The 10,928-nt window shown below is 59.4% G+C and overlaps 1 protein-coding gene across 1 annotated transcript; it reads left to right on the forward strand.

Moving 5' to 3' along the window:
* Nucleotides 1-3,029: 3,029 nt before the first annotated feature.
* On the forward strand, nt 3,030-8,052 carry MCL1 (MCL1 apoptosis regulator, BCL2 family member). Its single transcript, XM_059832209.1, has 3 exons — nt 3,030-3,663; nt 5,520-5,767; nt 6,262-8,052. Exons 1-3 carry the CDS (start codon nt 3,030-3,032, stop codon nt 6,376-6,378), a joined length of 999 nt encoding a protein of 332 aa, XP_059688192.1. The 3' UTR covers nt 6,379-8,052.
* The last annotated feature ends 2,876 nt before the right edge of the window (nt 8,053-10,928 follow it).

The raw sequence follows: 10,928 nt of genomic DNA on the forward strand, positions 1-10,928 counted from the left end.
TGAGCTCGCCTCTGTTATTGCTCCCAGTGCCAAGAATTCGCTTCCCGACAAGGACGCATTCCTTGGGGCCACGGGAATGATTTTGAGGGGGCTGGGTTTCGTCTTGCTGGACCCCAGTGACACCCGGTTGCACTCTCGCCCTGGTTTGTGGGGGTGGCAGCTGGGAAAGGAGCTGGCTGAGGGGGTGAAGGGGCACCCAGGGTGGATGCACGTCCCTATTTCTTGCAAGATCTGGGGCAAGAGCACTTTGGGGCACTCAGGACAGGGCCATGCCCTGTGCTCACCACAGCTTCCTCCTTTGCTGTTCCTGACAGTGCATGGTGATCTCAGGATGATGACAGAGGCTTGGGTTTGCTGCGGTTTCTGTCCCCAAAAACGCTGACCAGAGAGGGGCTTCTTCACGGTGGCAGCTCCCTGTGTCCTCACTGCCTTCCTGGAGCGGAAAGAGCCATTTGAGGAGCTGTGCTGGCGTTCTCTCCCTGCATCTGGCATTTTATCGCCACATCTGGGGTTCCCCCCACCCCCCCAAAGCCCAAGGATCACCTGCCCCTGAGGCCTTGCTGTCGGGGTGGGCAGGAGTTTCCCGGGTCCCTCTTGCAGGGCTGTTTGGGGTTCAGCAGTGAGCCCGCCTGCCTGCACCAGGAGGGGAAACAAGAAACCCCCCCATGCTGTGACCCCTGGCCCAGCGTCTCGCTGTCATCACGTCTGGGTTCGGTGACGCTGCGGCGCCTTGGCTGGGTGACTTGGGGCTGACGTCACCTTCCCAGGTGGGGACCGGAGCTCTGCTGCCATGGAGTATTTTGGTGGCCTTTGGACAGAGCGGCAGCACGGAGTGGCCCCAGCATGTGTCCCTGGCGTTGCCAGCCTGGCCACCTGTCTGCCATCAGGGCCTGCAGGGAAACCCTTTCCTGCATTCAGAGGGGGTAACTGGGGGTGTGATTTCTGGGGGCCCCAAACCCCAATTTCCAGTGACTTGGGTCTGGTCAGGCACAAAAAGGCCCCAAGGCTGGAGCAGGTTGAGCTGCATTGGTGCTTGGCTCTGCAGGTGGAAATCCCCCGCAGGTGAGCTCCGAGGCCGGCAGCCGCCTTTGCCCCTGTGCCTCTCCCTCCATCCGGCCTTTCCGAGAGGCGGGGATGGAGCAGAGTGCAGTCCCTGGGACACAGTCCGGGCAAGGGGTCCGGCAAAGGGGTGCTTGGGAGACCTCCTTTCCTTCCTCACTGCCCCAGAGCAAAGCCGCGGCATTTGCCTCTCTGAGGAGCGCCTGATCCACCTGCATCAGCACAGATCCCCCTGGCTTCTTCCCCAGCCAAGTTTTGCCCAAACCGGGGTGGATTTTGAGGGCGTCAGGCTCAGTCCCAGGGGACGAAGGATGGGCCTGTGGCCAGGGAATACCAGAATTGAGAGCCCGAACAGTGCTGAGACTGGCCAAAGTGACCCTGCGGTGTTGCAGGCGATGGTGGAGCAGGTTTGGCCTCTGGGAGCACCCAACAGCCCTTTCACAACCCACACCCTGCCAGATCTGCCCGCAGCTTCGAGGGCACTGCCCTGCTTTGTGACACCATGGCCCTCATGGAGCCGGCAAATGGAAGGAGGTTGCAAGTACAGATGTGAGGCAACCCACCGATGACTGGAAGAAATGGGACAGTTCCCTCTGCACGTCCAGCTAAGCAAACTGAAGTCAGAGAGGGCTTTAACCAGACAGATCCAAGTAAAATGCTGAGCGGGTGGGAAGCGACAGAGAATCATAGAATGGTTTGGGTTGGAAGGGACCTTTAAAGGTCATCTAGTCCAACCCCCCTGCCATAAGCAGGGGCATCTTCAACTAGATCAGATTGCTCAAAGCCCTGTCCAACCTCACCTGGAATGCCTCCAGGGATGGGGCACCCACCACATCTCTGGGCAACCTGGGCCAGGGTCTCACCACCCTCAGTGTAAAAAATGTCTTCCTTTTATCTAGTCTACATCTCCCCTCTTTTAGTTTAAAACCATCACCTGTTCTATTGCTACAGACCCTGGTAAAAAGTGTCCTCATCTTTCTTGTAAGCCCCCTTTAAGTACTGAAAGGCTGCAATAAGGTCTCCCCGGACCCTTAACTTCTCTGGGCTGAACAACCCCAACTCTCGCAGCCCTTCCTCACAGCAGAGGTGTTCCAGCACTCGGATCGTTTTTGTGGCCTCCTCTGGACCCGTTCCAACAGGTCCATGTCTTTCCTGTACTGAGGACACCAGAGCTGGATGCAGTACTCCAGGGGGGTCTCACCGGAGCACATCATACTCCCTCCTTCCAAGCAGCCCCTATGGTGTACACCAGCAAGGGCATCCTCGCTCCCCGCGTGTGTCAGGGCTTCTGTCCCGCTGGCCGCACGCTCACGGCCCTGCCGGGGGGTGCTTTGTATTGCAAAAAACAGACAGAAAACAGGAGCTGAGGCAGGGGTGGGACATGCACCCCCTTGGAAAATGGTGCAGGCTGCGAGCACTGCGTGCCCCGTGCTGGGGGGGGTACTGCGGTGGAGCCCAGCTTTGCCAGGGGACTTGGGGCCCCCCTCGTGGTGCTGGGGGGTCACGGCAAGGCCTGGTGCTGCTGGGGGGGGTGTGTGTACCGGCACTGAGGTACCCTGCACTGCTGAGGGGCTCTTGCACGGCATCAAGAAGGGCCCGCGGCCCACAGCAGGGCCCGGCAGCACGGGGGGTCGGGGGGTACCCGGTGTGGGGCCTGGGGCGGGGGAGGGCGTGGGTGCCGGGGGGCCGCAGCAAGGCCCAGGCAAGGCCCGGCGGAAGGGGCGCCTCTCCGCCGAGGCGGCGACTTGTTTCGCCCTTTTTCACCCCAAAAAGCAACGACCACGCAAGGCGCGGCCCCCGCCCCCACGGCGCCGGTCCCTCGGCGGGGCCAGGCCGGAAGCGTGGCCGGAAGCGGAACCGGCGCAGCCTCGCCCCGCCCCCGCCGCGCCCCGCTCTCGCGTCACAGCCGCCATATAAGCGGCAGCGACGCTCCCACCCGCGCAGCTCGCCGCCGGGGTGTACTGAGCGCCATGTTCGCTGTGAAGCGGAACGCCGTCATCGGCTTCAACCTCTACTGCGGCGGCGGCCCGGCCCTGGCGCCCGCCTCACCGGGGGGGGGCCCGGCTCCGCCGCCGCCCAGCACAGCAGCAGCAGCAGCAGCCCCCAGCGCGGCCGCCGCCGCTGAGGTACCCCGGGCACTGATTGGCTCCGCGGGGGCCTGGGCCGCCGCCGGTCGCCCTGAGGCCCCCCGCGCGCTGATTGGCCCCGCCGTGGCTCCTCGCGCGCTGATTGGCTGCGGCGCGGCCCCCTGCGCGGCGCTGCCCCCCGCGGCGCGGCCGGGCGCGTTGTGGAGGCCCGAGGAGGAGCTGGACGGCTGCGAGCCCGAGGCCGAGCGCGGCCCGGGGGGGGACTCACTGCCCGGCACGCCGCCCGGGCCGCTGGAGCCGCCCGATGGGCTGCGGCAGGACTCCCTGGAACTCATCAGCCGCTATCTGCGGGAGGCGGCGGGCGAGGCCGAGCCTGGCGTGAAGAAGCTCTTCCCGGGGCTGCTGGGCGGGCCCGGCCGGCCCGGCGGATCGGGCGATGCCGTGATGGAGAAGGCGCTGGAGACGCTGCGGAGGGTCGGCGACGGCGTCATGCAGAAACACGAGCTCGCCTTCCAGGGTGTGTGGCGGCCGGCTCCTCCCCGGCGGACGCGGGGGGCGGGGAACGGGCGGTGTGTGGGGTGGGGGCGCCTCGGGCCCGGCCGGGAGGGCGGGAGGCCACGGGGGTGCCTGGGACCCACTTGCCCTCCTTTGGAGGCGAGTTATAAGCCTCTGTCCCTTCCCTGTGGGTGGTCCCGGGTTTTTTTGGGGGCTTGCCATTCGAAGAGAGAGGCACAGGGATGTGGGATCCCGAGAGATTCTGCCCCGTGTGCGTGTGGGCCCTCAAGGTGGGTGGGCTGCTGGCTGCTGCATGGCAGGGGCTGGGAGAGGCCTAGGCCGGAGCTGGTCCTTGGGGCTGGAGCCAGGCCTCTGTGCCACCCCCACCCTACCCCAGCAAGGGGAGAGGAGGGGGTGCCTGAGCTCTCGGCCGGGTCATTTACCGGATGGGATGTGGCCCTGGTTTCGAGGGAGTTAAAACAGCTGAGAAGTGATTAAAAATGAAACTGAACTTTGTTCGACTGGGAGGTGGAAAAACCGCTGGTAACGTGTGCAGAGGAGATAATCTAGTTACAGATTAGCCCCGGTTCCTCCTTGCCTCCTGCTTTGCTCAGCATGACTTTATGCAAATAATCCCAAGCGTCCAAAGATTAATTAGCTCAGGAGTTTAAACTCCTCACACCCCTGGCTCGGGTGGAACAGGGTTTCTGGGGGAGAAATTCTCCCAGACAATGTGCTTGGCTTATAGCTATTTTAATGTATTTTGCCCATGTCTAACGAGTCCTAGAATAGCTATAAAAACTTGAACCCCAGTGCCTGGGCTTGGATGAGTGGGTGTCCTCACTGCAGAGTGTCCTGGGAATGGACTGGAAGTGAGAACTGACCCTTTTGACCTGGTTTCGTGTAACTCAGAAATGAGCGCTAGCCTGAGCTGTTGGGGTGGTGGGGCTGAGCTCCTGGCCTCGGGGCTTGTGCTGCGACTGCCTTCTGCATGCTGTACTGCATCTGATACCAGATCAGGATGGTGCCTGGCACAGAAGGGTAGTGTCTGCATTTCCTCCTGAGGTGGCATGTGGTGAAACGCCTTCCTTTTTGCAGGAGGATATTCTAGTTTTTGGTTTTTTTAAAAGCAAAGGGCTTCAGTTTCTTCCTTGCATCCTTAGCTGTGCTGATGCGAAAGACTGTGGGTTCATTTACCTTGGCCAAATTCATGGACGTGCTTGTTGAATGAGCCACGCTTGGGAGGAATGTTCAGACCAAAGCGAGCTGGCATTGGTATCTGAGGCTTCTGTAGGGACGGTTACCTTTGTGTGTGCAGAAAAGGAACTGGCTTCAGGAAGGCTTCCTGTTAGTTTGAGGAACAACAAGCAACGCCTTTCAGTTTTGTAAAGGCTTGTCTTGTTTCCTTATTCATGAGGGGGCACTGCAGGCCAAACTGGGGAATTCTGTTGTTCCAGTCACTAAAACCACATTAATAAAACTGCGACGCATCTGCCTGACTGCCCTTCGTTTCGGCTCGAGGGGCAGGGCTTGCACCAGGCTGCAAACTGATTTCTGTGCTGTGGTTCTGATGTGGTGGGGCTTTAAAGCCCTTGTGAGATAGGGGAGTGTGATGTGCACAGAGACAGCAGCTGTGCTGAAGGTGGGGAGGAAGGAACTAGAAATGGGTTATGGGCTGTTTTTTGTCTGGCCCAGGCAAGTGTGAGCAGCAGAGCCCTCTGCAGAAGCAGGCAGGTACTTGCTTTCCATCCCTGACACTCGGCGGTGACTCTTACAGCTTTTGGACCTAGAGTGTGGGGGCTGCATCTCCTCGCTGGTGGCCTTGCGGGGTATTCAGTGTTGTGTGTGTGCCTGCCTCTAAACCAGTATCTCTTTTAGGAATGCTTCGGAAGCTGGAAATCCAGAAAGAGGAAGATCTGCAGTCGGTGTGTGAAGTGGCTACCCATGTGTTCAGTGATGGAGTAACAAACTGGGGTCGAGTGGTGACGCTCATCTCGTTTGGTGCCTTTGTTGCGAAACACCTGAAAAGCATAAACCAGGAGAAGTGCATCAGCTCGCTGGCAGGGATCATCACAGATGCGCTCGTCTCATCTAAGCGCGAATGGCTAATGAGCCAGGGAGGCTGGGTGAGTCACTGCCTGTCCTGAACACTGCGAGCTTTTTTCGGAACAATCCAATATTTTCCTATTTCTGTGACCTGCTCACTGATAACCATGTGTGTCAGCAAAGCACAGAGATGACTCACTGCTCCAGTTAAAACCACAGTCTGAAACATCTAGCCGGAGTTCTGGTGTTTCAGGAGCTCCTTACAATGAGCTGCCTGAAGCAGTCTTGACCTAAAAATGTGCCCTGCCCAGTGCGGAGGGGGCAGCATTCCCAAAGCTGAGTCAATCCCGGATGCGCTGAGCTTGCTTGAAGCTGCTCCACAGCTGCTTTGGTGCTGTCTCCTGATTGCCCCCTCTGCGGGCGGGCTGTGGCTGTAATGATTCTGGGGGAGCGCACTTGATGGATGTGCTGGGCAGGCTGTGCCCCAGCCCAATGCCAGGGAAAAAGGCTTTCCATGCCTTCCTGTCAAAGAAGGGTGGCTGGCCGGGGAATGACTTTCCCTTCTTTCTCCTAGGAGGGCTTTGTCGACTTCTTTCGAGTTGAGGACCTAGAAGGCAGCATCAGAAATGTACTGATGGCGTTTGCAGGTGTGGCCGGACTGGGAGCGAGCTTGGCCTACATGATCCGGTGAGCCAGGGTATGCTGCAGAGGGACAAAACTCTGGGTGGACCGGCTCTGTTTGGGGCCGGCGAGCTGATCACTTCCTCCTGTGAGTACTTATGAAGCTGGACTTGAGTGACCTGAGGAGAATATCTAGGCATCCCCTGAGCAATCCTTTCCTAAGAAGGAAGGTGTGATCCAGTCAGATTGTGGGTACTGATGAGGATTCGTTGCTTTGGGAACAGAAAGTGGAAGAATTGATATTCTGCTTCCTTCAAGAGGATGATGACAGAAAGCTCAAGTGGACTGCTTCAGTTTTATCCCGGAGGGAACTGATCTGCTTAGCAGCAAGCCAGTGAGCACCAGCAGCTCTTGTCTGGACTGAAGCCTCCTGGGCTTGGCACAGCAGCTGTGCACAGAGCAGATGTTTCAGGGTTGTGGTTGTGGGTTTCTGGAAATAGCATCTTCTGCTGCTGGTGTCCTGCCTAAACTTGCGGCTTTTCTGTTGGAGCAGAAGCATTGAATGCTGGGTGTTGTGTGAGCCTGCGCCTGCCCCCAGGTGTGCAGGCGAGCTGGCCTTTGGCCACTGCCAGCTCTGCACATATCTGCCCTCTGGAAGCGGTAGAGCTGTGCCAGCAGCCAAGATGTGCAACCCGCTGCCAGAACATGGGGTGCTGGAGCCCTGCGTGGCCCCTTCCCTCCCAGCAGGGCTTCAGCCAGGTCACCGAGCAGGCAGAGGAGCGTTGGGGGGGGCGGTGAAGCAGGACTCAGGGCAGTAACCACAGCCAGCTGCGGCGCGGCCACATTGGCCTGTCTGGCTGATCTCGGCTACACCGATGCGACTCACCACACACAGGCAGTTTAAAAACAGGGAGTGCATTTGTAAGTATGTAAAACCCCACATGGGGTGGGGAAGCTGTAGAGAACCTGTAAATATCTATGAATCTGTAGAATATGTACATTTTTACAGAGCTAATGATACAAAAAAGGGGTAATTTTGAATGTGGTAGAACTGCTTATGGGTGCACTGTACTTCATTCCTCATGTGAAGTAGCATTTTTGTGGCGAAGCCTTCTCCTGCCTTGACTCCAAGTGAGCCTTTCTCTGATGTACTTGAGCAACATTGCCAGGGAGTGTAGCAAGGATCAGTGGCCTGGTGGACTCTCAATGTGCCCACAGCTTGCTGGCGACAGTTGATGTTTCTGTTTATTTTAATCTTTTTGGTTATTCTAGCCTAGCCCTTCTAGCGGGTGGGGAGCTGTGGAAGTCATTATCAGTTGCTTCCTTGTCTTCCTTTCATTTTGATCCTCTAAGCCATGAGTCAAACGAAGCTGATGTTTGAATGTAAATGTTCTGGAGCAGAATAAAACTCGTCAGCTCGGATCTGCAGCTTGTGCGAGTCCATTGGTGCCGGCCCTGGGCTCGGTCCCTGGTCCCCAGCTGGTAGCATTGCTTCTCGGTGGGCCTGCAGCGCTTGTCCACCTCGTGCCCTCTGACCGGGGATCGGTTGGTTCTTGGGGAGCTCTACTCCGTGGGACCGGGTCCCGCACAGCGAGGAACATCCTCGTCCGTGGTGCTTGACCTGCAGCCCAAGCGATGCCCGATGGAAACCCAAGTGGAGAGCCGAAAGATGGTGCTATTGTCAGGCCTGCTTGTTTGCTGAACAAGCACTTAGTTTTGTCAATAAATGTCTTTTTGTTCTCAATTCTCTAGTATAAAACTTGCCATTTCCTGTAATGAGATGATGATGTGCTAAATGCTCCTGCTCTGCTTTGCTGATGTGGGCCTGTTCACACGGATGCTGCTTGTGGGGTGCCCCACAGCCTCTTGGTTATTAGAAAGCCTCTGCAGGCTGTGGAAAACTGCCGTGGGTGTCTTGTGTCACTGGTCAGGGCTCCCCGGAGCTGCTCTGTGCTGAGACACTCTTCTTCACCATGTATGTGGGTGGGGAAAGTCCGTGACATGCCTCGTGCTCAGTGCCTGCAAGCTCTGAAACAGCTTTTCTTGCGGTGCCCCGGAGCGTGCTGTGGTTCTCTGGGTGCCTGCGCTTGGCAGCTGGGGCTTGTCACCCTGTGAGTCAGCAAGGCAGGGGCTCACAGCCCCGGGGAGAGGGGACCCAGCCTGGGGGTGAGCTGTGCTCCTTTCCCCTTCCAAGGCAGGGAGATGCTCTGTGTGGCTTTGGTTGTTTAGTGTTGGTTCTGTCCCTCCTCTGCTCGGGCAGAGCAAGCTGGCGTTGCAGTTGCCTAGGAGCTGTCTTTAGGGGGACCCTGCTTCCCTGCCCTGCAGCCCCTGAGGTTCGATTCCTGCAGGTTGGGGATGGAGGGTGTGGCCCAGTTACAGGCAGACCTTGCTTGGACAGTGCTTTGAACAGCTTCCTCCTGCCAGGACCAGCTCTGCTGTGGCAGCCTTGGCTGGAAAATCCCCCTCCTGAGGGGCAAAGCACTTCCCTACCCCAAAAACTGCTGGTGGCTCCAGCCCCATGGGCCGTCAAGCCTTACTGCAGATGGGGCGAGGCAGGGGAGAGGCAACAGCTTCCTGCAGTGCTGGTGAGGCCCTCACTACTGAAAACAAGCTGGTGGCTCAGCCCTGCTATGCAGATACTGCAAAATGGGGTTTTTTTGGTGTGGGTTTTTTTCTAATGCTGTGTCTTTGCAGGCTATTTTGGGCCTGTTTGGTCCCCTGGGATGCGGTGGGGGCCCTCATGCAAAGCTGGGCCTTTGCCATGGAAATATGCAAAGGTGCTGGCGGGTGCGGAGGGGGTCGGGGCTGCTGGTGCTTCCTGGAAGGCCGCAGCACTCCGATAACGCCTGGCTCGGCGCCGATAAACCAGAGGCTTCCTCTTCCGCTCCAGCGAGGGCTTTTCGCAGAAGCCAGCTTTGACTTCTCTGAACCTTTTGAGTAAATAAGGGCGGGGGGGAGGGGATTAAAGCGGAGGCTGTGTCTAATGGTGTGTCTGTGGGGTTGCTTCAGCTGCCAGCTTGGCTGATTTGGGGTCCCCTTTGCCTGGGACAGAGGGCAGGTGGGCATTTCTCACCATCGGCTGGGCTTTTGGGTGCTGCCCTGTGGTGGGAGGGGAGGTGTTGGCAAAGCAGCACCCTCCCCTCCTGCTGCCTCCTCTGCACCAAATGGGGCCGAACCAGGGTCTGCCTCGGGGGGAGGGTGTTCGAAAGCTCCCATTGATGTTGCTTGTGGGTGGGTGGGGGCACATGCAAATGCAGAAAATCCCCCGGCTGGGAAAAAAACCCCCATTCCTGCCCATTTCAGCCTCGGTGGCCCTGGTCCTGCATTGGGGACTCAGATAATATTTCCTGTTATTTCTTGTGACAGGAGCCTGGGCTGCTTTTGCCCTACATGTGTCCCTTTCCTCTCTGGGGGGTTCTGGGAGATTAGGGGGTGCTTAGTGGCTGCACCCTTATCTTGCTGGCACAGTACTTCCCCTTGCAACCTGCTGCCCCCTCATCTGTGGGGCAGGGTGGTGCAGCTCCCTCCCGGAGCCGGTGTCTTGCAGGGGGGGCCAGTGTGGTGCTGGATCCATGAGGAGCCCCCGGGAGCTGAGTCAGGAGGACTGGGCAGGGACAGGACCCCCACCCACCCACTGGGGACAGGTCCTTGAAATGGGGAGGCTTTGGGGGGAGAGGGGCTTCCTGGAGCAGCACCCCCTCCCCTGAGAAATGGCCCCGGGCTTATCAGGGTGGCCACGGGTGGGTGCTGGGGACTACCCCGCCCTGCCAAGCTCCCTGGGATTGTCCCTGTGTGGGGAGGCTGCCGGGCATGGGGACGGGTGACTCATTTGGGCTGAGGTGACAAATACGTGGTAGCTGGTTTCGGCAGGCCGCGTGGGAGGGGTGTCACTGCACTCCTGTAATGAGCCCGTCAGGCCTCAGCCCCCGGCGGCAGGGTGTGTGGCCAGGTTGCCTGGGGTCCCATCCCGTCCCCCCGGGGGAGCGACGCTGGCCTCTGGTGGGCTCCTGTCCCCTCCCCGGGTTCAGCCCGGGGCTCAGGCCCCGCTGCCCGCGCCCACCCGGGCCCCTCTCGGGGTGCCAGGGCCGGGTCTGGGGGTGCAGCCCTGCGTTCTGCCCCCCCCCGGCAGCGCTCTGCCCAGCAACAAGGGCCGCTAATAGCATATGGGGAAGTCACGTGGGCCTCTTCCAGGAACCCGGGCGTCCGGTGCGGCCCCTCCCCTTCCCAGGCTGGGGGTGACACCGGGGGGGTGGCAGACACCCCCCCCGCCTTCCCCGCCCGCAAGCCTGGCGCTGGGCAGGAGGCTGCCCTGACGAAGGCCTCCCTCCTCCTCCTCGCCTGGATGCCTCAGTGCCCCCTGGCATGGGAGTTAGGAGGGATGGGGGGGGGGGGTGTTGAGGTATGGGGGTGTAAAGAGTGTGCGTGTGGGTCACAGGGGTGTTTGTGCGGCGTAGGGAGTACAGGATATGGGGGTTAAGAGGCGCGTGGGGTGTGTATAGGGCAGAGGGGGTGTACAGGTTGTGGGTGGGACTTTGCAGTCACAGGGTTTATTGGGGGGGGGGATAGGGGTGAGTGGGTGTATGGGCACTTACCCATGTGTACGTGCACTGATTGGGGGGG

Source organism: Gavia stellata, chromosome 33, assembly GCF_030936135.1.
Source record: "Gavia stellata isolate bGavSte3 chromosome 33, bGavSte3.hap2, whole genome shotgun sequence".
Lineage (NCBI taxonomy): Eukaryota > Metazoa > Chordata > Aves > Gaviiformes > Gaviidae > Gavia > Gavia stellata.